Raw genomic sequence first — 24846 nt, 5'->3', positions numbered from 1 at the left:
ACAAACCCCATTAGAGCATCATACATGAGATTCTCGAGGAGGAGAAATGTAGGAGGATAGGTCCCTCCATGTGTGAGTGTGGGGGCTACAGGTGGGAGCTTTCCCCAAGGCAAATGCCATGACACTTTGTGAGATGATAGGAGTGGACGGGACCACCTCCCCCTTTGCAGATACGTGGAGGGCAGGGAAGGATATGACATGAGAGCAGCCCCTCAACATCAGATTCCCCGATGCCACCTGTAGACATAACTTCTTAGACACGGGCTACCCTCAAGGGCATACAGATCTACATGGGGGATGATCTCACACCAACGTAGGTGGTACACTGACGTGAGGCAATGCCGCGATGGTGACAATTCATGAGGCACGTAGAGCGGGCAAGTGGGCTATCTACAAAGATGGCAAGGTCATTATCACTGTGAGCACCATCCCAAATATGGCAGCATGGAACTGCAATGGCACCCTGTGATTGAATCTAGGAGATTTGAGTGAGATTCTCACAATCAAGGATGTCAGTTTCTATACAGAGACTCATCAAAGCCCTGAGAGGGGTTTAGCATACATAGCTGGGTATGAGTGGGAGTCAACTTTCCGAGGCAAGATCCACATCAGGAGGAGATGCTGGGCTAAGGTAATGAGCGAGCATCTCCGTGAAAATCCATCTCTTGCTCTAATCCTAGCCAAGAGGAAGTTCTTCCAGTGCTCACCGCCCGAAAGAAAGCCTCGAACAATCAACTTGCCCGAAAGGGCATGGCTCTGAATGGAGGTGTCGATGATGCCCAAGCCCCCTCTACATCGTAGCTGAATGATCACTCTCCAAGCCACCTTGGTAGGGTAGGCCTCGCGTCGCCACCAGTCCACAGAAAGTTGCAGATCAACTATTGAACCTGACCAATACAAGCCCAAGAGAAGGCCCAACAGAAGATGATGTACCACATGGTGGTGAGAAGAACCTGGTTGGACACCAGGTCGAGCCAACTAAAGAAAGCCTGGCTAAACTCCAATATAGCTGCTTCTACCGAATGCTCAGAAGAAGAGGAGCTAGTTGTTGCTAAGGGGAGATATTGTAATTCCACCAGTCGGTGTGGAATGTGTGGTTGAACACAATGTTAATCAACACACTTAAATACACCAAGATTTAATGGACAACAAGCACAATACGAGATGTAATTTTCTAAATTGACAAGAGACGCACAATACAAGATGTAATTTGCTGAATTGACAAGAGACGCACAATAAGCCGGAATAGTCGGCCCCTACCTCAAATAATGTTTATTGATCTTGGAAGAATGAAGTACATAGTGTCATGGGCATTTCTGACCAGATTTCCATACCAATGTATATGAATATAGTTTTGCAAACAATATAGTCGTCGGTGAAAATCTGCAACTCACACTACCCTCTCAAGTGCCCATGTTCCCTACCCCATTGTTCCACCAACACACAATAGAAACAATCTGTAAGAGAGCACATAAGACAAGAGAACACTACACAGGGTATGTAAAAATGGAGTCCTGCTCCTTCCTCTTGCTACTTGCTTCCATTATCGAGCATTAAAGCTTACCAATTGCAAGTAGAGTCAATGACAATGGAAGTCTTCGCAATGGAAGCGTCTAGAGTGTTGAAATCTTCAATCTATCATGATCCTTAGCAACAAAAGTCGTCAAGTGGACGAAGGGAACCCTGGGAAAGCTTCCCTTATGGTTCAACTTGAGAATAGGCTGAAATTAGGGTTTTCAGCCAAAAGACCAAAAATTACAGCAAATATAAGGTCTGTTTTGCTGAATTTTAGTCATTGGGAGTAGAGGAGAGTGAATACCACATGGAAACACTCTTGGGAGTTTGGTTAACACACTAGCAAGCTTGGATATGGTGTTGGGAAGGAGAAAGTGCAAAAAATATAGCTAAAGAGCCTCATGAAGAAGGGCACCAACTTCTAGAAAGAGAAGAAAGAGAGAGATTAGATGTCCATCTTGGGTGTCAAGATGAGAGGGCAAGTGACTTGTGGTGCAAGCTAGGATGGACACATGGCTGGTTGCTCTCTTTGAACAATGGGCGGTGGCCATTGTGCTTTGTCCACCTCGGGATATCAGTGTGTGCGAACACAGAGCTAGTCATAATTTATAAGTGAGTTTTGGTCGCCCAAATCTAATAAAGTGTGTACACAGTGCACACTCACTTATATATTAATACTAGTCTAAGGCTAGGTTTTGACCAATACTTATCACCTGTCACATGCCACATAACCATGTCAGCAGACAGTTTCCGTTCATGGACAGGTGTCTCTTTACCCTGAACTACACATTGGTCAAGCAAACATGAGAATGGCATGTAAATTCAATTTGCAAGCAAGCACATAAAGATATTATGCCATGCAGCATTGGTATGGACAATCCATGTTCATAAGACTATAGCAAAATAGACGTGTTCTAGGTACCAAACCCAATGGAACACCAATCCTCCAAGCATTTTCAAGCATGTATGCACAGGCACAAGTCCCAACGGAAAGTCAAGTCCACAGTATCACATAAGCGGCATCAATCTCCAACATATGCAATTGTCATGGACGCCAGTTCAATGTACATACATAATGAGAACGCATGGGTTGACCCGTAACATGCAGCAGAATTATGTGTAGATGTAGAGTCCTGTCACACAAAGTCGCACACCACCTTCTTTATCCTTAGTTTCGTGTGTCTAGCAATCCACTTTATCACTTCCCAATTTGAGAGATGGGAGAGAGAAAGAGACATAGAGCTTTGTACACCTTATTGGGTCCCAAATTACCCACTGAAGGGCCCCCTCCAATTGCTAGGAGTATTTGCTTTATTACTTTGAAGAGAATGACTGACTTTGGACTGTAGATACGCCAAATGCAAGACCTTCCGAAGACCAAGAGTCTGGCTGAACTGTACACGGTTGTAGAAGCACCAATGATGTCCAATCTCAAGGCCAATGCACTCTTCCAAGGGGCTGTAGGAAGGCTGCAAACTGTGGCTGAGAGATGGGCTGAATTGAAACTGTTCTAGGCTGTGAATATGCAAGATGAATGCATGACTATGATGCGTTTACCTTCACTTGGGAGGATGGAGCAAACGATGATGTATGCGAATGCTGAAATCTGCTGCAAGCTGAGAAATGCAAGGGACTGAAGCGCTTCTTACTCGGTTGATTGATCAAGATGCGTTTTATACTGCTGAATGCTTCTATGCTTCAAGCGATGATGATCCAATGGCTGAATACTGAATCGTTGAAGGCTGAATGCTGAGATGATTGGAATGATGCAAAATGATTGCTATTTATATGGAATGGGTGGCTGGTTTGCTGGCTACAAAGCTGGCCGACTATAGCATTAAATGCTACACGACTAGGTAATGTGATAAATGCTGAATAATGAATTATGATGTTAATAATGCTAATAATGCTGAATAAAGTTCTGAGGCTTTTGCAATGGTTTACATGCACATGGGGATGAATGCTATGCAAATGCATACCATGAACTGATGCAAACCCTAAGACTTCTATTGACTCTACGTGCATGAATGATTCTCTCCAAGTGGATTAAGAGACTTGACTGAATGACTAACATACGTAGCTCATGCCTGACATATCTTAGACCGAGGATTACAATGGGACCACGGCATACGACATTTTCATATCCTAAAGGGTCCTACTGCTGTACAATGATACACTGATGATGAGCCATCTTGTCACCATGCACTACAGTGCAGAGTGCATATGACATTCCCTCCTGCTTAGCCTAGCGAGGACAGGTTCATGGCTTCCAAATAGTCCGCCAATAACTAGGAGTACTCTTGAAAGAATTCTTAGTCTAGTTCTGCTTCATCAACCACTTTTAGCTGCTATTCATCTGAAACATCAAAAACCTCTAGTCCAACATATGGTTTTCGCCAAGAAACATGGAAAACATCATGCGTCATCCAATTGTTAGCCAACTTCAACTTCATAGAGACATCACTTAGCTTCTTAACTGTAGGAAAAGGTCCAAAACTACGGAAAGAAAGCTTAGGACAACGTTTGCCCACTTGTTTCAATCTCGGTTTCATTATGCGCAAATACATCTCGCCTAGACTTATTTGCCTATCTATGCATTGGATAATAGCCACGCTCAGAATTGAGTGCCAAACTGTATTGAGTACCAAACTCTGTGGAATCGACATACTGATCTTCTATGCTATCCAAGCCTTTTCCAGAGATCTTGAGAATGGTAGAGAAAGACAATAGAAAAACTTGCTAGGAGGTTCTACCCCAGGGACCAAATCAATATGATCGTCCTCAGGACGAGAGGGGAGAAGACTAGGTGGGAGATCGTCCCTAAGCATAATGTCCTGGTGTCGAGACAGGAGGTCTGCTAACTACGAGACTGGAGATAAAGATGAGATAGCCGCTATTGATGAGGTAGAGGCTATTTGAGCACAAACATAAATCAATGCTCCTTCTGCTCCCTTGCGGATAGCTCGTTGGGCCTGGAGATGAGAAATCAAAAAGATGCTGAGAATGCTCCTATCCCCACGAATCATGAAGGGCTCATGAAAACCTTTACACATAGTAAAAATGTCCTGTCCCCAATCGGGAATAGATTCATTCTAGCAAAACCACTCAATTCCTAAAATCGTGTCACACTCCAAAAGAAGCGAGACAATGAGATCTTGCTGGAATGAGGCCTTTTGAACTTGAAAAGAAAATTGTTGTGCCTTTCGAGAAATGTGGGTGCAGAGACCAGGTGTAAACCCGTTCACATCCAAATAATAGGGCACTAATGTGCAGCTCATTTTGGTATCCAACTGGGGAGAGATGGTGTCCTCATAACTGCCCATGTCAAACAAGACTGCAAACAGACGGCCCTTAGCCAAGCCATAAGCTTGGATCAAGCTTTTCTGTGCAATATCACTCTCACCCTCCTGTTTAGCATCAAATACCACGGATAGCATAGGATGCATAAAAGGTAAAAGCTGAACTGCGTTGGTGATAGTAGGCGGTGTTGGAGGAGCAGGAGATGTTGTGGCAACTGTGGAAGAAGGTGGCTGGGAGGCTTGCTCTATTTGCCATTTCTAACAATCCTTCTTACAATGCCCAATGGTGCGACAAAAAATACATCAATTTTTTGAGTCGTATTTCTGTTGCTCCTCTAGAGGAAGATAGCCTCCAATGATGCCTAGTTTAGCCTTTTCCTCAGGGGTTTTCTTAGGTTCCTTATCCTTTGTACTCCCTGAACTAGAGCTAGAACTGACATCCTTCTTAGCGTCTTTAGAAGACGAATTACCTTTCCCAGGCTGGAAAGCAAATTGTTGCTGCTAGGGTTTGGTACTAGACTATGGTTGTTTTGGCTTGCCTCCGTTCATCTTCATTTCTTCATTTGGAGCAAGAGTCAAAGCCCGGTCATGTGTGTTGGGTCCAAAGTTACAAACCGTGAACCGAATGTTAGGATCCAATCCACAAGTTAATTGATCCATCTTGGCCTACTTAGATAATATATACCAAGATGAATCTAGGAACATGTCCAAATTCACCTTATAAGAAAGTGCAATTTATAACCTCATGGTAGTCATCCACAAGACAATAAACCATCAACTCCATCATGCATACCATGGACTAGATACTATGACATGTCAAGTGGGTCTACAAGACCAGGTATACGTCCAATGAGTCTGTGAAAGGAAAAGGCCAAACTTGTGGCTAAGGGCTATGCTCAACGGCCAAGTATCAACTATGAGGATACTTTTGCACTGACAGCTAGGATGACCACGATTCAGTCAGTTCTTGCCCTTAGCCTCTTCTCAACAATGGCCGGTGTATCAAATGGATGTGAAATCTACGTTCCTAAATGGTGACTTGCAAGAGGAGGTGTATGTTTCAAAAAGGTATGGTTTACAGGTTATGAAAGGCCTTGTATGGTCTTAAACAGGCTCCCAAGGCTTGGAACCAGAAGATTGATTCTTTCTTTCTGAGAAAGGGTTTCCAGAGATCAATTGCAGATCTGAACTTGTATCTCTTTCAAGAACGCGGTATGGTCACATTGATTATCCTCTATGTGGATGATCTTATTCTCACTGGCGGGTCATGTGGAGCACATAGCTGTGACAAAGGCTACTTTGTCAGAGGAGTTTGAGATGACGGATTTAGGCTTACTCCATTTCTTTTTGGGATTGGAGATTTGGCAGACCCAGAGGGTGTTCTTTGTTTCTCAGCAGCAGTATATTCATGAGTTGCTGGAGGCCTTTGGGATGGAGAACTACAAGCCTATTTCATCTCCGATGGACCCGAATACCAAACTTAATGTACATGATCCTTTTGAGCAAGTTGATACCTCCTTGTATTGGAAGCTTGTTGGTTCATTGATTTGGTTGCTTAACACCAGATTGGTCTTGAGCTTTCCAGTGGGGCTGTTGAGCTCATTTATGCAGACACCTTTGAAAACTCATTGGGACGCAGGATTGCGGATCTTGCGGTATCTACAGGGTACTAAGGATCTTGAACTTTTTTATAACACTGGAGGGGGAATGCAGGACCGAGTTAGTCTCCGAGGTTGGAGTGACTCTAATTGGGGAGGAGATCCAGACATGAGGAAATATACTTCAAGATACGGCTTTACCCTTAGCTCAAGAGCAATTTCTTGAAGCAACAAGAGGCAGCCAACTATTGCCTTGTCTTCTACTCTAAGGCAGAGTATCGGGCTACTTATGGTGTTGCTTGCGAGGTGGTGTGGCTGCGGAGGTTACTTGGCGAGATTGGGTTTCCACAGAAGGAACCCACAGTCATCCAGTGCGACAACCAGAGTTGTATAGCTATTGCTCGGAAGCCGGTCTTCCATGCTCGGACCAAGCACATAGCGATACAATATCACTTTGTTTGTGAGAAGATTTTGGCTAGTGACATCTATGTGCTATATATACATGAAGGGGCAGCCAGTTGGCTAGTAGGAACTGGGCCGACAGCCCTTGTGTAGGCCCACGACTAGGCTTGGCCTAGTCGGCCAGCAGAAAAGCCTAGTCGGCTGGCCCACAACCAGCACCACCTGGTCGGCCATGATGAGTCCTGGTCAGCCTGCAAAAAATTAGGCCCTCCTGGCTAGCAAGCTCCTACAGCCGAGCAAGGAAAAATAGAGCCCCCCACAACTAGCAAAATTGGAAAAATATGGACAATGAGGAAAGATGGAGAAACTCACACGGGCGGGCACACCCACAACATTGGCCCTTACTTCCTACAGTGTAATATGGTATAGACAGGTATAGACAGGAGATGACTGCTCACACCCCCTCTCAGCTCGTGGACGTGGAACCAACCCTAGTGAGCTGGAGTGTTGACGGAGCATCTGCTGAGGTAGAAGCTTCGTGAAGACTAGATGTTCCCCCCACACCAGTTCGTACCGGATATTGTGTATATAGTAGAGTTTATACAATACTTCTCTCTCTTGCATTTCTGTGCTTCTATTCTCTCAGTTGCTTGTCTCATTTCCACTACTCATTCCGATAGGAATTACCCTCCACTCGCACTTGGATTTCAATGGAGAGTAGTGACTATCGGTTCTAGGACAAAAGCCACACCAAATGGGCACAAATCCTCCCTCCATGTGAAGCCACTCTACCCAAGCTCTAGAATATGCATACTCCACCCGTCACACAATGCAGGTATATGTAGGAGGGGGGCAAGAGTATTACCACTGAAACATAAAGAAAAACAAAAAGAAGCACCTCCAGCTAGAGGACACCATATCCCCTTCTTGATCTCTGTGGCCCAAGCCACCCAATTCCATCCAAGCCAAGGACCAGAGGTGGGTAAGCACATCAGTGATACATAGATCATGCAAACGGTGTGAGAGCTCCATTGCCTACCCGTGACCGTGAATATAGCGGCAAACACGGACTCCATGCTCCAATCCGTCCCCGACGCTGCACTCAAGGGGAAGGAGAACATCGTGCCACTCTCTGGGGTGGATGGCCTAGAGTGATGTAACACCACACATATACCAATGGGAGCCACCGTCTCCTCCAACATACCAGCTCCTGTTGGAATTAGGGTTGCAGGAATGCACACACAACTTCAAGAAGATGAGAAAGCTTGAGAACAACACAGTAGTGTATTATGAGTGCCAAAAAGGAAAGATAACAAGCCCTAGAAGATAATGGGCGTATATACAATGCACGGGGGAAAAAACCTCCTAGTGAGGGAAAAAGTGCCCCGGCGGTCCTAAGTGTGTTCACACACATCACTACTATAATATGGTAACAAATCCCCCCTGGAGTGATGCGGTGAACAAGAGCTAGCACTCATGTATAGGGAAGTGTCTAGCTATGTGGACGAATCCACAAAAGGGAGTAAGCCCAAAGCTTTGCGAAAAGCTTCGAACTTCTCACGAGGCAGAGCCTTTGTGAAAAGGTCTGCAAGGTTATCCTGTGTTGGCACATAAGCCAAACTGATCTCTCCTGCAGAGAGTCTCTCCCTGACATAATGGTAGTGCACCTCAATGTGCTTCGTACGAGCATGGAACACTGGGTTCCGCGCAACTGCCAATGCGCTCTGACTGTCAGTGAAGATGGTGGTGGCAGATGGCTGCCCAACACCCAAATCAGCCATAAGGCGTCTGAGCCACACACACTCAACCGTAGCTGTGAAAGCTGCCCTGTACTCAGCTTCACAACTAGAAGTGGCCACAGTAGGCTGCTTCTTGCTCAACCATGATATGCATGAGCTTCCAAGCATGAAGCAAAAACCACTCGTGGACACGCGTGTGTCATAACAACCAGCCCAGTCAGAATCTGAAAAAGCATGTAAATCTGGCGGCAATGATCCCCCCTTGGGATAAAACAACCCAAGATGCCGAGTACCACTCAAATAGCGAAAGATACGCTTCACTGCCTGCCAATGCTTAATGCCTGGGCTATGCATAAATCTGCTCACCTGTGAGACTGCAAACTGAATGTCTGGCCTCGTAATGCATACATAAATGAGGCAACCAACAGCTGTCTGATAGAGTGTGACATCAAAGTGATCTCCAGCATCATGAAGACTCAACTTCAAACCTGTCTCCATTGGAGTAGCAATAGGCTTGCAGTCTTCAAGGCCAAATCTCCGCAACAATGTTTCAATATACTTTGTTTGACACAAAGCAATACCTCCATCACACTGCTTAAATTGTATCCCCAAATAATGATGCAAATGCCCCAAATCTGACATCTCAAAAGAGGCATTCAAATCAGCCTTAAAATCAGCAATATGACTCTCATTTGGTCCTGTGAGCAGCATGTCATCGACATAGAGAGCAATGATTAGATGTACACCATCCACACGTTTAGCATACAAAGTGCTTTCTGTTGGACTATTTTGAAACCCATGTGCAGTCAAATATGCATGTATTTTTTCATACCAAGCTCGTGGAGCTTGTTTTAAACCATATAAAGCCTTTTTTAACCTGCACACTTTGTTTTCCTGCCCTCTTTGAACAAAACCACGAGGCTGCGATACATACACCTCCTCATGCAAATCTCCATTTAAGAACGCAGTCTTTATGTCCAGCTGATATACATTCCAACCATTATGAGCTGCTAATGCACAGATGCTACGAACAGTGGTCATACGACATGTGGGAGCAAAAGTCTCATCAAAATCAATGCCCTTCTCTTGAGCATAACCTTTTGCAACAAGCCTAGCCTTATGGCGATCCACTGTGCCATCAGGCTTACGCTTCAATTTGTATACCCACTTAGTGCCAATGGCCTTCTTGCCAGGGGGCAAGTCACATAAAGACCATGTACCATTCTTCATAATAGCATCGTATTCTGCTTGCATAGCAGCCATCCAATTTTCTGAACTTTGTGCCTCATCAAATGAAACAGGCTCACTTTCATCGCACATACTAGAAATAGCCAATGCATAACAATCTGACGCATAAGAGGCACCATGAGAGCCAGAACGAGTGCGACTAGACAAAGGGGCATCCAACTTGCTGTCACGCAAAGTCTGCACCAGCCATCTAGGCATATTCCTAGAGCCTTCAATCTCTTGTCTCTCATCCTCAAGTGCATCATGCACATCTGCATCAGATATAGGCTGATCTGTGCCATCATTTAAAACCTGCATAGGCTGAAAAACTGCCTCATGAGGTATTGCACTTGACTGTGCACCACTGAAAAGAGGCAACAATGTATCATAGACATCACGTGAGCTGATATCTGTCTCCTTAGTACATGAAACCAAGGGCTGAACTGCATCTTCCACAAATACAACATCACGGCTAACCAAAATGCGCTTTGTCTGTGGATGATACAAACGATAGCCTTTGCTCTCAGCACTATATCCAACAAAAATACATTTGACAGCTTTGTCATCCAATTTTCTGCGATGTTGCACAGGCACTAATGCATATGCCAGGCAACCAAAAACACGTAAATGGCCAACAGATGGCTTGCGGCCATGCCAAGCCTCATATGGAGTGACAACCTGTAATGCTTTGGTGGGACACCTGTTTAGTACATAAGTGGCACACATGACAGCCTCAAGCCAAAAACCATGTGGTAGACTTTGACTCTTAACCATACATCTTGCCATTTCCATGAGAGACCTGTTTTTTCTCTCAGCCACACCATTTTGCTGTGGTGTATACGGCACTGTACATTGGTGTTTTATCCCACGCTCAGCCAGAAATGCATTAAATTCTGAAGACATATACTCCCCCCCTCGATCTGAACGGAGGGTGCCCATCTTACTTTCTGACACATTTTCAGCCATAACCAAAAACTGTTTGAAGCACAAAAACACTTCGGACTTTGCCTTCAAAGGATATACCCATGCATGCCTGGTAAAATCATCAATGAAAGTCACGAAGTAAAGGTAGTTTCCAAATGATGGAGTTTGCATGGGACCACAAACATCACTGTGAACAAGCTGCAATCTGCGTTCAGCTCTCACTGATCCATCTTTGGGAAAGGAAGCACGCTGCATTTTACCCAATATGCAGCCCTCACAAACATGCTTGACAGGTGCCTCAAGCTTAGGCAAAGAAGACACCATTTCAGATTTCTGCAGGCGCAGCAAACTTGCAAAATTCAGATGACCAAAACGTGCATGCCACAGTTTTGCATTTGAAATAGCCTGCGTATCCATAATAGCACATGCTGAATCCTCTACACATTTGCCATCCATATTGAGCTTATACAGCCCTCGACATAGTGAACCAGATGCTACAATGATGTCACCACAAGAGAGATCATGAACAGTACATCTGTCATCCACAAATTTTATAACCAAACCTGTTTTGGCAAATGCGGAGACTGACAGCAGATTCTTTTTGATCCCTGGCACATACAATGCATCAAAAAGTGTAAAGGTGTTGCCATTTGCAACATTCAGCACAATCTGTCCAACTCCTTCAACGGGATAAGAGGAGTTATTGGCACAAGTGACAGTATTCCCTGTGGGAGCAGACTCAAGGAAGGTGAATAAACTGCGCTGCGAGGTGATATGCTTAGTGGCACCACTGTCAAAGTACCATACATCTGAATCTACTGCAGACATACATGTGTCATGCAAAGATGGGTCATAACTGCACTGCGCATTGAATGCCCATTCTGTATCTAGCACAACATTAGCAGATTCATTGTTAGAAGGAGAGGCATCTGCAACAGCCATACCAGCCTCTTTCTTCTTAGCCTCTTTCGCAGCCAGCTTAGGACACGCTTTGATGACATGATCATTTCCCTTACAGTACTTGCAAAATGTCTTCTGTTTGTCACCCTTCTTCTCATCTTTGTCTTCCTTCTTTGGTTGCGCAGCATTTGCAGATTTCTGCTTACTAGAAGAAAAGCCAACTTTACCTTTCCCGCTTCTCTGACTAGCAACGAAAGCTTGATCTGCGACACGCATAATATTCCTGTTTTGCCTTGACTGGTCTTCTTGCAGCAAAACAGAAACTAACTCCTCAAATGATAAGGCATTGGGATTGCCTTTCATCATCAAGCGAAGAGTGGAAGCAAAACCCTGATAAGAATCTGGTAGACCATTCAAAACAGTCTGCACAAGTGAACTGTCTGACAGGATTTCATCTGCAGAAATGAGCTGCTCTTTGAAATCCTTGATCTTTGTCAAAAAGCTATCCATAGAATCACCTTCGTTCATATGCTCACTCTCCAACTGTTTTCGGAGATAAGCAACACGAGCCTCATTTCTTGCCTGATACAATGTGGCAAGTACATCCCAAGCATCCTTAGAAGTCCTGCAGGAGCGAATATGTGGGATAATGGTACGTTTGACAGACAGCGCAATCAAGGCATGAGCCTGCGCATCTCTACCATCCCAACGAATCTGCTCTGCTGAAAGTGGTGATTCTCGAACAGCTGCTACAGCACTTGTGCCTGCACCATCATCAACAGTACCTGTTTCTGATGTGTTTGCAGCATTCCCAGCCACAATAGGACGTGCATCAATACCCTGCACAATATTCCATAACCCCTTTGCTACCAATACATGTCGCATCATATATGCCCACAATGGATAGTTGGTGCCATCCAACTTATCCTCAGCAGCCAACATGCGGAATACATCATTGTTGTCAGCCATGGCCAATGACTGTACTACTAGATGTAAATGCTGTCTGTAAGAGGTAAACCTGTATAAAATCGACCTGTGCTATGTAGCACAGCCCAAAACAGACGAATGGGCACCTGTCCTGCAGATTTCAATCTTGACAGAAAATCTGCACAGTAGGACGATATTGCCTGCGCAGTACTTGGAATGCAAAAACGGAGGGCGAAATGACCTCAGATCAAAATTCTGAAACGACCAAGCCCTACGGGCTTTCCCAAAGCATATACTAACCTGCAGACGCTCGTGAAACCTCGTCGCAATCGGAGGAGATAAAGCGGCAGGTGCCGGTGATGCTGCCCGGGAGGAGGAAGCCTGCTCTGATACCAATTGTTGGAATTAGGGTTGCAGGAATGCACACACAACTTCAAGAAGATGAGAAAGCTTGAGAACAACACAGTAGTGTATTATGAGTGCCAAAAAGGAAAGATAACAAGCCCTAGAAGATAATGGGCGTATATACAATGCACGGGGGAAAAAACCTCCTAGTGAGGAAAAAAGTGCCCCGGCGGTCCTAAGTGTGTTCACACACATCACTACTATAATATGGTAACAGCTCCTTCGACGGGAAGGCATTGGAAGAAGTTGTCAACTGGCTGCCCTGGCACCCTTTGGGCAGCGATGGTCATCTCTACCAACAATGGTCATCTCTACCAATTGGCTGCCCTGGCACCCTTTGGGCAGCGATGGTCATCTCTACCAGCTCCATGAAACGAGGGATCAAATGGCAGACTAAACCGGTCGGTTGCCTCTGCTCCAGGTCAAGCACGACTAGAGGGCGACGGGAATGCTCCAAAGAAAGAGGGAAGAAGGGGGGAGGGGGGGGGTGTTTTTAGATGAAGGCGGAGCAGAGAAAGTTGCAGGGGGAAAGCCGGAGTAAAAGGCGAGGGGTGGGGGGTGGGAAGGGGAGATGGGGAATAGGCAAGAGCCGAGCAAGGGGGGCTAGGGGGGGATGGTTTCACCTACAAAGAAAGGGGGGGGGGGGGAGGGGGGGCAAGGGCTACGTGGTAGGGCCCGCAGCCTCGCGGGAATCTGAATGCTTGAAGAGGGGTCTCGACGAGGCAACGGTCTTCATATAGGGGAGGCCGGAGGCGAACTCAAGGGTATTGGGGAGGCCATCGCTGTTAGGGGCTGCTCAGATAAATGCTTGTAACAGTTCTCTGACACAACCATATCCTCATGTGTCTTGGCAGCTTGGCCGCGCCACTCTGCTCTTGAAATCTGTCAACGGTTCCACATCGAACCAACAGTTTGCCACTCTCTGGCACCGAGATCGTCCGAGTCCGAGTCCTGGGGATTGGAATCCCGCCCACCTCCCTAAAGAGGATCTGAACTGGGAACAGGGGGGGCGAGGACCACTGGAAGCGCCCTCCTTGGATTGACAACAAGGACAAGCTCTAGCGAGGTGTCCCATCTGTCGGCAGATTAAACATTGGCCTAGGAGACCAAAGTACTCAACTCTCTACAAAGTAGGGTCCCCCCGAAGGCAAGGTGAAAGAGTGCACGGAGCGGAAGCAAATAAGCACTAGAGTGTGCTGAATAGAGAGTGCGAGAGAGAGAGAGAGAGAGAGAGAGAGAGAGAGAGAGAGAGATATGGAGCAACTATGCTGAATATATTGAAGCAATAAGCAAGAGACAGAAGTAGTCTCATAACTGAAGGAGCAAAAGATAGGCAAGGCAAGATGAAAAAGTGAGGCCAGCCCACCTATTTATAGGTGGGTGGCCGATTGGAACTGTATAAGCTAGCCGACTGGACATCCATAGCTGGCCGACTCGGAAAAAGGCATCCAGGCTCGAAAAAATCCCAGAAAAATATATAAAATAAGGGTGGCCAGCCCACAATCAAGGGCCATGCAAAAGGGACCAAAAGGACACCAAACGTGGGCAAAAACTAGGGATGAATGTGCTAACACCCCCTCTCAGCACCAAATGCTGAACAAACTCCGAGAAGCCAAAGATGAGGAGCCAAGGAAGCCTAAGAAACCGGCTTGGTGAACAAATCTGCAGCATTCTCCACTGAAGGACAATACTCCAAACGCAAATCTCCAGCAAGAACCCGTTCACGAACATAGTGATACTATATCTCAATGTGTTCCGTACGAGCATGAAACACAAGGTTCTTGGCGATGGCGATGCAACTCTAATTGTCACACCAAAGAAGAGTAGATCCGATAGGAGGATAGCCAAGCTCCTCCAATAATCTCCGCAACCAAATCACCTCACATGCAGCATAACAAACTGCACGATACTCCACCTCTATAGAAAACAACGCCACAATAGGCTGCTTTTTACTGCTCCATGAAATGGCTCCAGAGCCGAGTGAAAAAACACAACCAGTGGTCGAACGCCGAGTATCTGGATCTCCAACCCAATCTGAATCAAACCATCCAACAAGAGTGCATCCTTGGCCATAGAAGATGCCAAAGTCCAGAGTGCCACGCAAGAGTGCACGCAAGTACCAAAGAACTTTGAGAGCACACCGCCAATGCTATTGATGGGGTTTGGATGAAAAAGAACTCAATAAACTGATTGTGAAACAAATGTCCAGGTCAACCAAGCCAAACAACTGACGAGAACCCGATATTGTCCCTGATCAGTCCCTAGAGAAGGAAGCATCAAGTAGAGAAAGCTTCTCACTAGTATCCATAGGAGAAGATACTGGTCTGCATCCAGTCATCTGAAATTTGTCAAGAATCTCTCGTGTGTACTTCTGCTAAGAGAAGAAAATGCCCTTTGAGGTCTGCCAAATCTCAAAGCCAAGAAAATAATGCACAAGGCCAAGATTCGTCATCTCAAACTCTGTCTCCAAAGCATCCATGACTGAACCGATTTTCATAGAATAAGAACCTGTAAAGATGAGGTCATCAGCATAGACCACAATGATAACAATCAACCCCCTCTCAAGGAGGATATAAAGGTTCGAATCTGCATGAGAACGGCGCAGGCCGAGCTTCTGAAAGCACTCATCAATCCACTGGTACCAAGCCCGCAGAGCCTGCTTCAGACCATATAAAGCCTTCTTCAGCCGGTACACCTGATCTTGTTTGCCTGGAACAACAAATCCCAGCAACTGATCAACATAAGCCTCCTATGTAAGCTCTCCATTCAGGAAAGCCGACTTGACGTCCATCTGAAAAACGGGCCATCTATGATATCCTGCAAGAGCAAGAACAGTGCGAATGGTAGTCATCCGGGCCGTCGGAGCGAAGGTCTCATCGAAGTCGACTCCAGGGCACTGAGCATAACCCTTGGCAACCAACCTCGCCTTGTGCTTGTCCAAGCTGCCATCAGCTCGGAACTTCGATTTGAAGATCCAACGCACACCGCGAAGGAGACCGTCAATGACAAACGACATCCCTCTTGCTGACTACGCGCAGGTGTGGAATGATGACTTCCAAACTAGGGGCGAAGCTCATCCAGTACATCCTTGCCTGCATCAAAGGAGCAAAAAATCCTTGCCCTCGTCTCATTCAACACTTGCTCCGAAGCACGAGCCCTTGTAGATTCCAAATCTGGAATACTAGGTGCTCGAAATGCCAACTCTATCTTGTCAAGACGGGTAGATAAAGCCGCCAGCGTGTCCATGGATGCCTTCACACTCAAAAGCACATCTGTGTGTTGCATGCACGGAAGACTTGCTATATTGATCCATAGCCCTAAGCTTGATTAAGAATAAGATGCTGATTTAAGCATGATTAAGACAAAGGAGAGAGAAGAAGAGAGAAATTGGTATCAGGGTTTTTCTTGTATTTCATATGGTACAAAAAAGTTGGTTGATTGACTTTACATGGTTTAGGCCCTTGGTCAACCCCATAGGGGTAACCTCTGGCCCTACATGACTTCTACTAATGAAATGATGAATGAACTTTCTTCGCTGTTGAATGAGGACTTTATGCTTATATATATGTGCTAAGGTGTTGGTCAACCTACTGCCTTGCTGTCGGCCAAATTGCTGGACACAACATTCATGAAATATGTTCCTTTAATGCTGCCCTTACTTCTTTGCATGCCCCATTGCTGGCGAACTCGACAATGTTGGCCAACTGGCTGCCTCGATGCCAACTCTTGTATGGATGCTGATGCTGCGACTACTGTGATAACTCTAATGATGCTCATGATGATGATGCTAATGATGCTCTAAATGCTGTCCTAACTACTATCCTAATCAGGGATTATGATGTTCCTGCTGAGAATTATGCCATGGCACAAGTGTGCACGTGACGTAGTGAGTTGTGAATCTATGGCAAATATCAAGTGATCAAGGACTAGGTGAGGGATTTAAGCCCTACGCGATGAGGTAAGGGTTTGGTGGGGTAGGGAAGAACATTATACCATAGTCACAGGAAACGGTCGTTTCAATCCCGTTTCTCCGTTTCAGGACCACATCTGTTTCCCATGGCCGTTCCTCGTTTCCCAATTGATATTGTCTCAGGACACGGCCGTTTCCATCCTCATGTGGTGATGCGAGTGTGGGCAAGGGCCACGAGGTTGGGGGCGTCGGGCTCTGCATAGCTCGATAGCTCTGCCAAGTGTCACTATCTAAAAACTCATTTTCCCGTTTCCATTCCTCAAACCTTTCCGGTCTCGTTTCTCATTTTTGGTGACTATGCAATATACCCCAATCAACCCAGGTGCATTGACACAGCCGTTTCCATCCTCCTGTGGTGATGCGAGTGTGGGCGAGGGCCGGGGCGTCGGGCTCTGCATAGCTCGATAGCTCTGTCTAGTGTCACTATCTAAAAACTCATTTTCCTGTTTCCATTCCTCAAACCTTTCCGGTCTCGTTTCTCATTTCTGGTGACTATGCAATATACCCCAATCAACCCAGGTGCATTGAAGAGAACCCAAATATTCACTTTCCCCAAACCGGAACTTCTACACTTGGAAAATAGGTGCTCTACCTTATCCACACAGTCAACACACACAAGTGTCAGAAAAGAAAAGAAATTTGCAAGTTTCCTAGGCTCTGATGCCAACTGTAGAACCCTTGTGCTCTTCAATGTGGTGATGAGGTTCTCGTAAAGCTCTTTAGCCATGGACTTTGAGTACTGCCAGGGCCACATCATCTTCAACTTGTACCTTTAGACCTACAAGCTCGTTCATTAAGGACAACATCGTGTTCACATGAGCATCAAAGTTCTCATGTGGTTGCATTAAAAGACCATAGAACTCTATTTGCAAAGAAACTTTTGTCATGTGCAAGAATTGCCATGGACATTCTCTGGAGCTAGTCCAGAAGGGGTAGCCAAGGAAAAGATGATTAGAACCAGGCCTTGGAGCATAAAGTGCAGAAGTGGCAGTGTTGGACTTGGAGCAGGGCATGGAAGACAAGGAAGGGTGCTGTCGGCTGCACACAGGGGAGTAGGCTGTCCCAGAGGAAGGCGACTGCAGGCGCTTCAGCATTTATGGAGAAAAATGCCAGTCGAGTTAGTCATTCACTCCCTTATGGAGTGGGTCCTTAGTATAGGACTGTTTTTGGTGTTTTCCACCTTTTCAAGAAGGCAGCCTATGGCTGTAGACTTAGGGTAGCTTTTTGTACCATATGAATATACTGAATTTCCAGCCATCTCTCTCTCTACTCTCCCTTCTTCTACGTTTTTGCATCAGCATGTTCTAAGTGGTGTTTAGGGCTGAAAGAAGACTCTCAGAGCTTCCGCGTGTTACAACTTTGGAGTTCTTTGCCTGAGCCCCAAAAAGCTTATCCAACTTTTCATAGGCTTCTTTGGAGGTAGGGAGATCTACAACATGGTGTGTGAAATTATCAAAGAGACCAAGGGCTATGAGGCCAAAGGCTCTTTGATCCCTGAGCTTCCATGCTTTTGAGCTGCATCTTCACTCTCGGTCATCTTCTCTTCTCCTTCAATGAAAGGCCATCTCTCATGAGACTAAATTTTAGTTTAGTCTCGGGCATCTTCTCTTCTCCTTCAATGAAAGACCATAGGCCATCTCTCATGAGACTAAATTTTAGTTAAGTCTGCCATGTATGGAAACTTTCCCCATTGAACTGGTCAATGAACATTTGGGTAGCCATGATATGCTATGGATCTGGGAAGGTCTTAGCAAAGGGGAGTTTCCAATGCCAGCGTCTAATCCCTTACAAAAAATGCCCTCGAAAAATTAGGGTTTCCAAACAAGGGGGTTTTGAGAAATGATGTTGTAGCATCCTATAGCAACACTTTAATGCTTGATTTGTATCCTCAATTTTGAGAAATGTTGGAGTAATTAGGGCTAATTGCTCCAATTAAGAAGGATTTTGCTGAACAATGCAAAAAACTTACTAAAGGCGGTTGACTATGGAATGCCAAACGCAAGGATGAAGTAGACTAAACATCGACTGAACCATCAATCGGTATGAAGCTACATGCTCTGTTCTCCAAGTGAGTTAAGGGGCAGACACTGACACATAAGGCTTGGAAAAGACCTACATAGCTCGTGCCTAACGTGTCCTTGGACTAGGGCTCACAATGGAGCCACGGCGTATGACAAACAAAATCATTTAAAAGGTACTAATGATGTACAAATGTAGCACTGTTGATGAGACAGTGTCACATAGCACCTCAATGCATAGGTGCATATGACAATGGATAACATAGCATTTGAATCTACCATCTTCAAACAACTACAAAGACTTTGTATCAGTCTAGCATTTGAATCTACCATCTTCAAACAACTACAACGACTTTGTATCAGTCTAGCATTTGAATCTACCATCTTCAAACAACTACAACAACTTTGCATAGGGATCTCTGGCTGGCACAAGTTTTTAAGTGAGCGCTGAGTTCATACATATTTCTGGTCTTTTTTTTCTCAAATATCACTTTTGATCACCCAAGCAGTCAAGGAACCCTCCAAAGAGACAAAGTAGGAACTGGGGAGGGTGGTTCCCTACATGGCTGGCCGCTCTCGGAGGGAAACTACCTCATGCAATGGTTTTGGGGGGGGGAGTGTGGGGGGGCCTCTAATGCCAAGTGATCTCACCGCCTACACATGCAATCCCCATTGTGGCCGCCAAGAGTATAAATGATATCAGTCAAAATGGAGCGAATGTACTCTGCTTGAGAACAAGGGGGGCGGGGGGGGGGGGGGGGGGGGGGGGGGGGGCGCTTAGTGGCCTTGCTACAATGGGCCCACAATATACGCCAAGCAGCAACGCTGCTGATGATCTCCCAACCACCTCTGACTAGTGCCTGGTAGTGACTTCACTACTCTCTCTACACTATCTGATGATAACATGTGACCAAAGCAAGAAGATGAACAGCAAAATACTCACCCGGTTATTGTCCACCAGAGTGATGAGAGGGATTAACCTCAGCAATCTGTCGATCTCCGCCTGGCGTTCTTTGAACTGGGAAACTGTGGTCCAGCCTAAGGCAAGCAGGTACAGGTAACTTTTGTCTCTGCAGCTGTTGACAAGGAGATATGCTCTCTTGAGGGCCTCTTCAAGCTCCTCTAATGGCTCCCGGGTTTCAGGCCACTCCTTGAGATCTGACAGCTTCAGCTGCTCGAGCAGATTGCCTATGAGCTTGAGGTGCTGTGCAAACTGCTTGCAGTTCTTCTTATGCATGCGTGCATTGTTGGCGGCCTTCACGATCAGAGCTATGAGCTTGACAGAGTCTAGGCCAGTGAGCTGTGCTGCAGTGGCCACTTCCCCTATATGGTTCCAGTTAAGGTAAGGCATCTCTGTGCACTTTTAATCGGCTCAAAGCTACAGGTTATTCCATCGGAGCAAGTAAAAGGGCAGATTTAGTAGCATTTCGGACATGCTGAAAGTGAGCTACATCTTACTCAATGAGCTAAAGCAGCGAGAAAGGAAGACCCATTACTGCAAAGAGGTTTATTATGCAGAGAAAGGTGGCAAGAGGTTTACTATGCAGAGAAAGGTACATTGTGGCAAGAGAGTGAGATCCGTTGTATGCATGGAAGAACCCATAATGCGGTAGGATGGGCTGGTTGAAGCTGGTGACCGAATGGTACAAAAGGAAGGCTCAGCAGAGGGTAAGGTGCGAGAAAAGAGAGAGGGGGAGGGTGAGCAGAGGGTAAGGTGCGAGAAAAGAGAGGGGGGGGGGGCTATGGACGCGTCAAGAGATTGAAGAAGAGATTCATTAACGACAGCAGACTCTAGAGAGAGTGCAACAGCGAGAGAGCGAGAGAGAGAGAGAGAGAGAGAGAGGATTTTTTTGTTTGGGGCGCACAAAACTGAAGGAAAGATGCATTGATGAATGCAAAAAAGTCGTTGAACACCTACAAGGCAGAGACACGCACACACAGAGAATTAACTGTCTTGAAACTGAAGGGAGGATCCATTGATGCATGCAAGAACGAGAGAGAAAGAAGACCATGAGCAGTCGAGAAAATGAAGGGCAGCAGACTTGGAAAGAGGGTTTTGGGGGAAAGGTGAAACTTTGCCTGTACCCAAAAAGTATTCCTTCCATCACAAGACAGCTGAGAGCTCCCTTTCAACAGAAATTCGCCCATAGGCAAGTGTTCCAGAGTCCCCTTAAGGATTGTTTGATGTCAGCCAAAAGAGTAAAGGACTCCCAAGGATGAGACATATCTGCCCCACCCACTTTGCTTCCTTCACACATAAGAAAATTGCACTACCCCTACACTTTGCTACTCTTGTCATCATCACATCTTTGTATCCACATCAGTAGTCATCATCAACATCCGTAATTTGCCCACTCTTGTGGCAACAATTAACTGAGCCTAATTGGACTTAGTTGGATTGGGGGGCTTCATTTAACATGGCCCCCTTGCCAGATAATGAAGCTTCAAATTGTTTTTTTCCTTTCAACACGACACCTTGGACCATCGAAATTCGAATATAATGCTCAAAATTTCCATATATTCCCTTCATTTAATGCTACGTATCTTGAGTCTTTGTAAAAATGAAGCCTTCTGGGACCTCCACCTACGTATCTTGAGTCTTTGTAAAAATGAAGCCTTTTGGGACCTCCACCTATAGCATCATTGCCTTTCCACACAAATGTGGCTTCATTGAAGTTCCAAAACCATCAAAGGTAAATTCTGAATTAAACATTTTAGGGGTCTAGTTTTAGCCTAGTGGGATGCAGTTAAGGGTAACATGTGGCACATTTGGACTTACAATGCACAAGCACCCAATGTATCCTTTTCTTTAAGCTTAACCTTGATTTCATGTCATTTAAAGGCATTGTTTATATAGTGGGAAGATGGGTTGATCATTTGTGCCATCTCCTTCATTAAATTTCACCCAAGGGTTGGGCGAGAACTAGAACAATGCCAACACTGCATGGTGATTGGTTACAGAAAGTATGGATGATGGATGGCGAATGTTGCCCCAACTATATTGATAGTGGATGGGCGCTAGAGATCTTTCTCTTTTATTGTTCTATGGCAAGTGTGTGGATGCCTTAGTAGCTCTATCGAACAATCCATATGTTCACATGTAAAGAAGAGCTTTTCCCATCCTTGTAACTCACAAACTCATCTATTCAAAGAAGATAATAGGCAATCATTCCCTATCTTGCTTCCTTTTCTTCTTGCGTATACTTCCTCTTTCCTAGTCAAAAAATAACTAATAAAAGCAACATGTTTTTACTCTCACTTAATCAGTGATTATATCAGTCATTGTATAGAGTCTCGTACTTTGATATCTTGTTCCAAGTTAGTAATTAGTATGTAATGAACAACTTTGTTGGCCACATAAGGAGACATGTTTTGCATGGTGTACTTGTGTTCTTACTTTATATTATGGGCCACTATTTGCTAGAAACAATCAAAAGAAGTATGTTAAAGATACATGACTGGATCCTTTTTAAAAGCATGTAAAATCTATCTTTTTCTATACTACTTATTTTTTTCATCTTAATCTCTAGTATGAAATTACATGGACGTCGTTCATATCATGTGAATGGGACTTCATTTTTTACAAAACTTTGCAAACAAATGCTCTTCTTTAAATTTATGTATCTAAGAATAAATAGACTAAAAATCTACTTTTTTGAAGGTATATTATCACCTCTTAGATTGCCTCATCCAAATATAATGCACATTCATAGCTCTTTTATAAGTATGGCCTTATGTGCTCATAGAATCTAGCTATATATGCCCTCATTCTCCATATGTTGATTTTACTATAAACCTATTAATAAAAGGTGGAGCTAACAACGTGACTTAATATCATGCTTGGGGACATGCACAATAAATGCATGTCCACACCAACAAAGAAAGGGACATAAAGGGTAGTCCAAACTTTTTCGCACCCTTATGTCGCGATTAAATAGTTACAGAGCAACATATAATCGGCCACAAAAAAAGGGCAAATGCCTTTTTCATGCAGCAAGAAATGCCCTATTAACAGTTCTCCTCTTTTATCAATAAAATGGGCCACAAAACAATTAACTTATCTAAAGGAAAAAAAACAAATAGCAAATGTATGCTCCCAAGAGTAACAACCTTATCCTTTAAAGGAGACTTATGTTGGTGGGAGAGGAGAAAGTAGTAAGAGCGGTTAACTTGTATCATGCATGGAATTCATGAGACTTATGTTGGTGGGAGAGGAGAAAGTAGTAAGAGCGGTTAACTTGTATCATGCATGGAATTCAAAGTGAAAGAGGTAAGTAGCATGCATGTTCAAATGCTCTCTCTCTCTCTCTCTCTCTCTCTCTCTCTCTCTCTCTCTCTCTCTCTCTCATAAGTGCACATTATGTGAATGCCCTAAGTCTTGCTTAATCTTGAATTCTTGTAATTATCACTTTGTCACAATATGGAGGAATTTACTTTACCAATACAGTGGGACTAAATCTCATCATGCATTGCCTTGTTTTAATTATTCTCCTCGAGAGAGACAAAGAGATTATACTAATTACATGTTTTAAGTAGATTAGGCTACAACATGTCCATGTTGTGGAGGGAAATCATAAATACAAACACTGCCCCGCAACATTCTTGTATACACCAATGTCTAGAAGGAGTTGAGTGTATTGGTTTCTTCTTCACTTATGTAGTACATTTGTACATAAGGCCTAATTACATATGCATAGGTCTTGAATATGGCCATACATAATGCTATATATAATCTATGTCTTGAATATGGCCATATATAGTGCTATGTACACATAGCACTATATATGGCCTTTGAAGGAGGGGGTTGGAGGGTGGCCTAGTGGCTTGTTCCAATCACTCCTAGAAGAAAGGCACTTTGACACACAAGAGACCATTAAAATGGAGTATCCTTCTTGAGAAGAGCTAACATGCCTAACCCCAAAATGGGTTTTCTCCCCTTCCTAATGTTGATCGTGTCCTCACAATCAAGTAGCTTATCAAAGGCACTCTGACACATAGGAGACCATCAAAATGGAGTATTCTTCTTTAGAAGTGCTAATAAGGGAGAAGCGGTCTTAGCATATCGGTGGGTGGTATCAGATACCACCCACCGATATGCTAAGACCGCTTCTCCCTTATTAGCACTTCTAAAGAAGAATACTCCATTTTGATGGTCTCCTATGTGTCAGAGTGCCTTTGATACCACCCACCGATATGCTAAGACCGCTTCTCCCTTATTAGCACTTCTAAAGAAGAATACTCCATTTTGATGGTCTCCTATGTGTCAGAGTGCCTTTGATAAGCTCACGATCAAGTAGCTTATCAAAGGCACTCTGACACATAGGAGACCATCAAAATGGAGTATTCTTCTTTAGAAGTGCTAATAAGGGAGAAGCGGTCTTAGCATATCGGTGGATGAAAATTTGATACCACCTTGTTAAGCTTAAGAATCCTCTAACTTCCTTTATCGCTTTAGTTTTGATCAATCATCAATTTAATAGCTTGTACTTTTGCTAAGTCAACCTAATATTCCATCCATTGACACTTGAATCCAAGATATTCAATGAGATCAGTAAAGAAGGTACGCTTACTCTTCTTGGCAAAAAGTTTGTGCTTTTTAAGGGTTTCAAAGACCTTGTGCACATGCTTCTTATAATGGCTAGCATTTATATTATGACTAGCTTTAGCACTAATCATCACTGCTTTTTTATGTTCAACATTCTCTCCCATAGGGAAATCTAGCCAACCTTTAATACGCACCTCAAATAGAATCATAGATGTCTCAGTTTCAATTTTCCATTTACTTTCAGATGGAAGCATTGAATCTTTATCCCCTGACTTATTCTCCCAAGAGTTGGTCTAAAGCATAGTTTTTCTCATTTTGGCTCTCAATATTCTTAAGAGTACCCAATATGGTGCTCAATGTGTATAAGGGCACTATAG

The 24846-nt window shown here is 44.6% G+C and overlaps 1 protein-coding gene across 1 annotated transcript in view; it reads right to left on the bottom strand.

Moving 5' to 3' along the window:
- Window positions 1-21077, bottom strand: part of LOC147619156 (protein MID1-COMPLEMENTING ACTIVITY 1-like) — a 41742-nt gene extending 20665 nt beyond the window's left edge. Inside the window, exon 1 of the mRNA XM_086774331.1 lies at window positions 19868-21077. Within this exon, the coding sequence (XP_086630457.1) occupies window positions 19868-20275 (408 nt within the window). The 5' untranslated portion in view covers window positions 20276-21077. The remainder of the gene's footprint in view (window positions 1-19867) is intronic.
- Window positions 21078-24846: the final 3769 nt, after the last annotated feature.

Source organism: Cibotium barometz, chromosome 34 (assembly GCF_041138505.1).
Source record: "Cibotium barometz isolate CiBa-2024 chromosome 34, ASM4113850v1, whole genome shotgun sequence".
Classification (NCBI taxonomy): Eukaryota; Viridiplantae; Streptophyta; class Polypodiopsida; order Cyatheales; family Cibotiaceae; genus Cibotium; species Cibotium barometz.
This window is presented reverse-complemented; position numbering and strand designations above follow the sequence as displayed.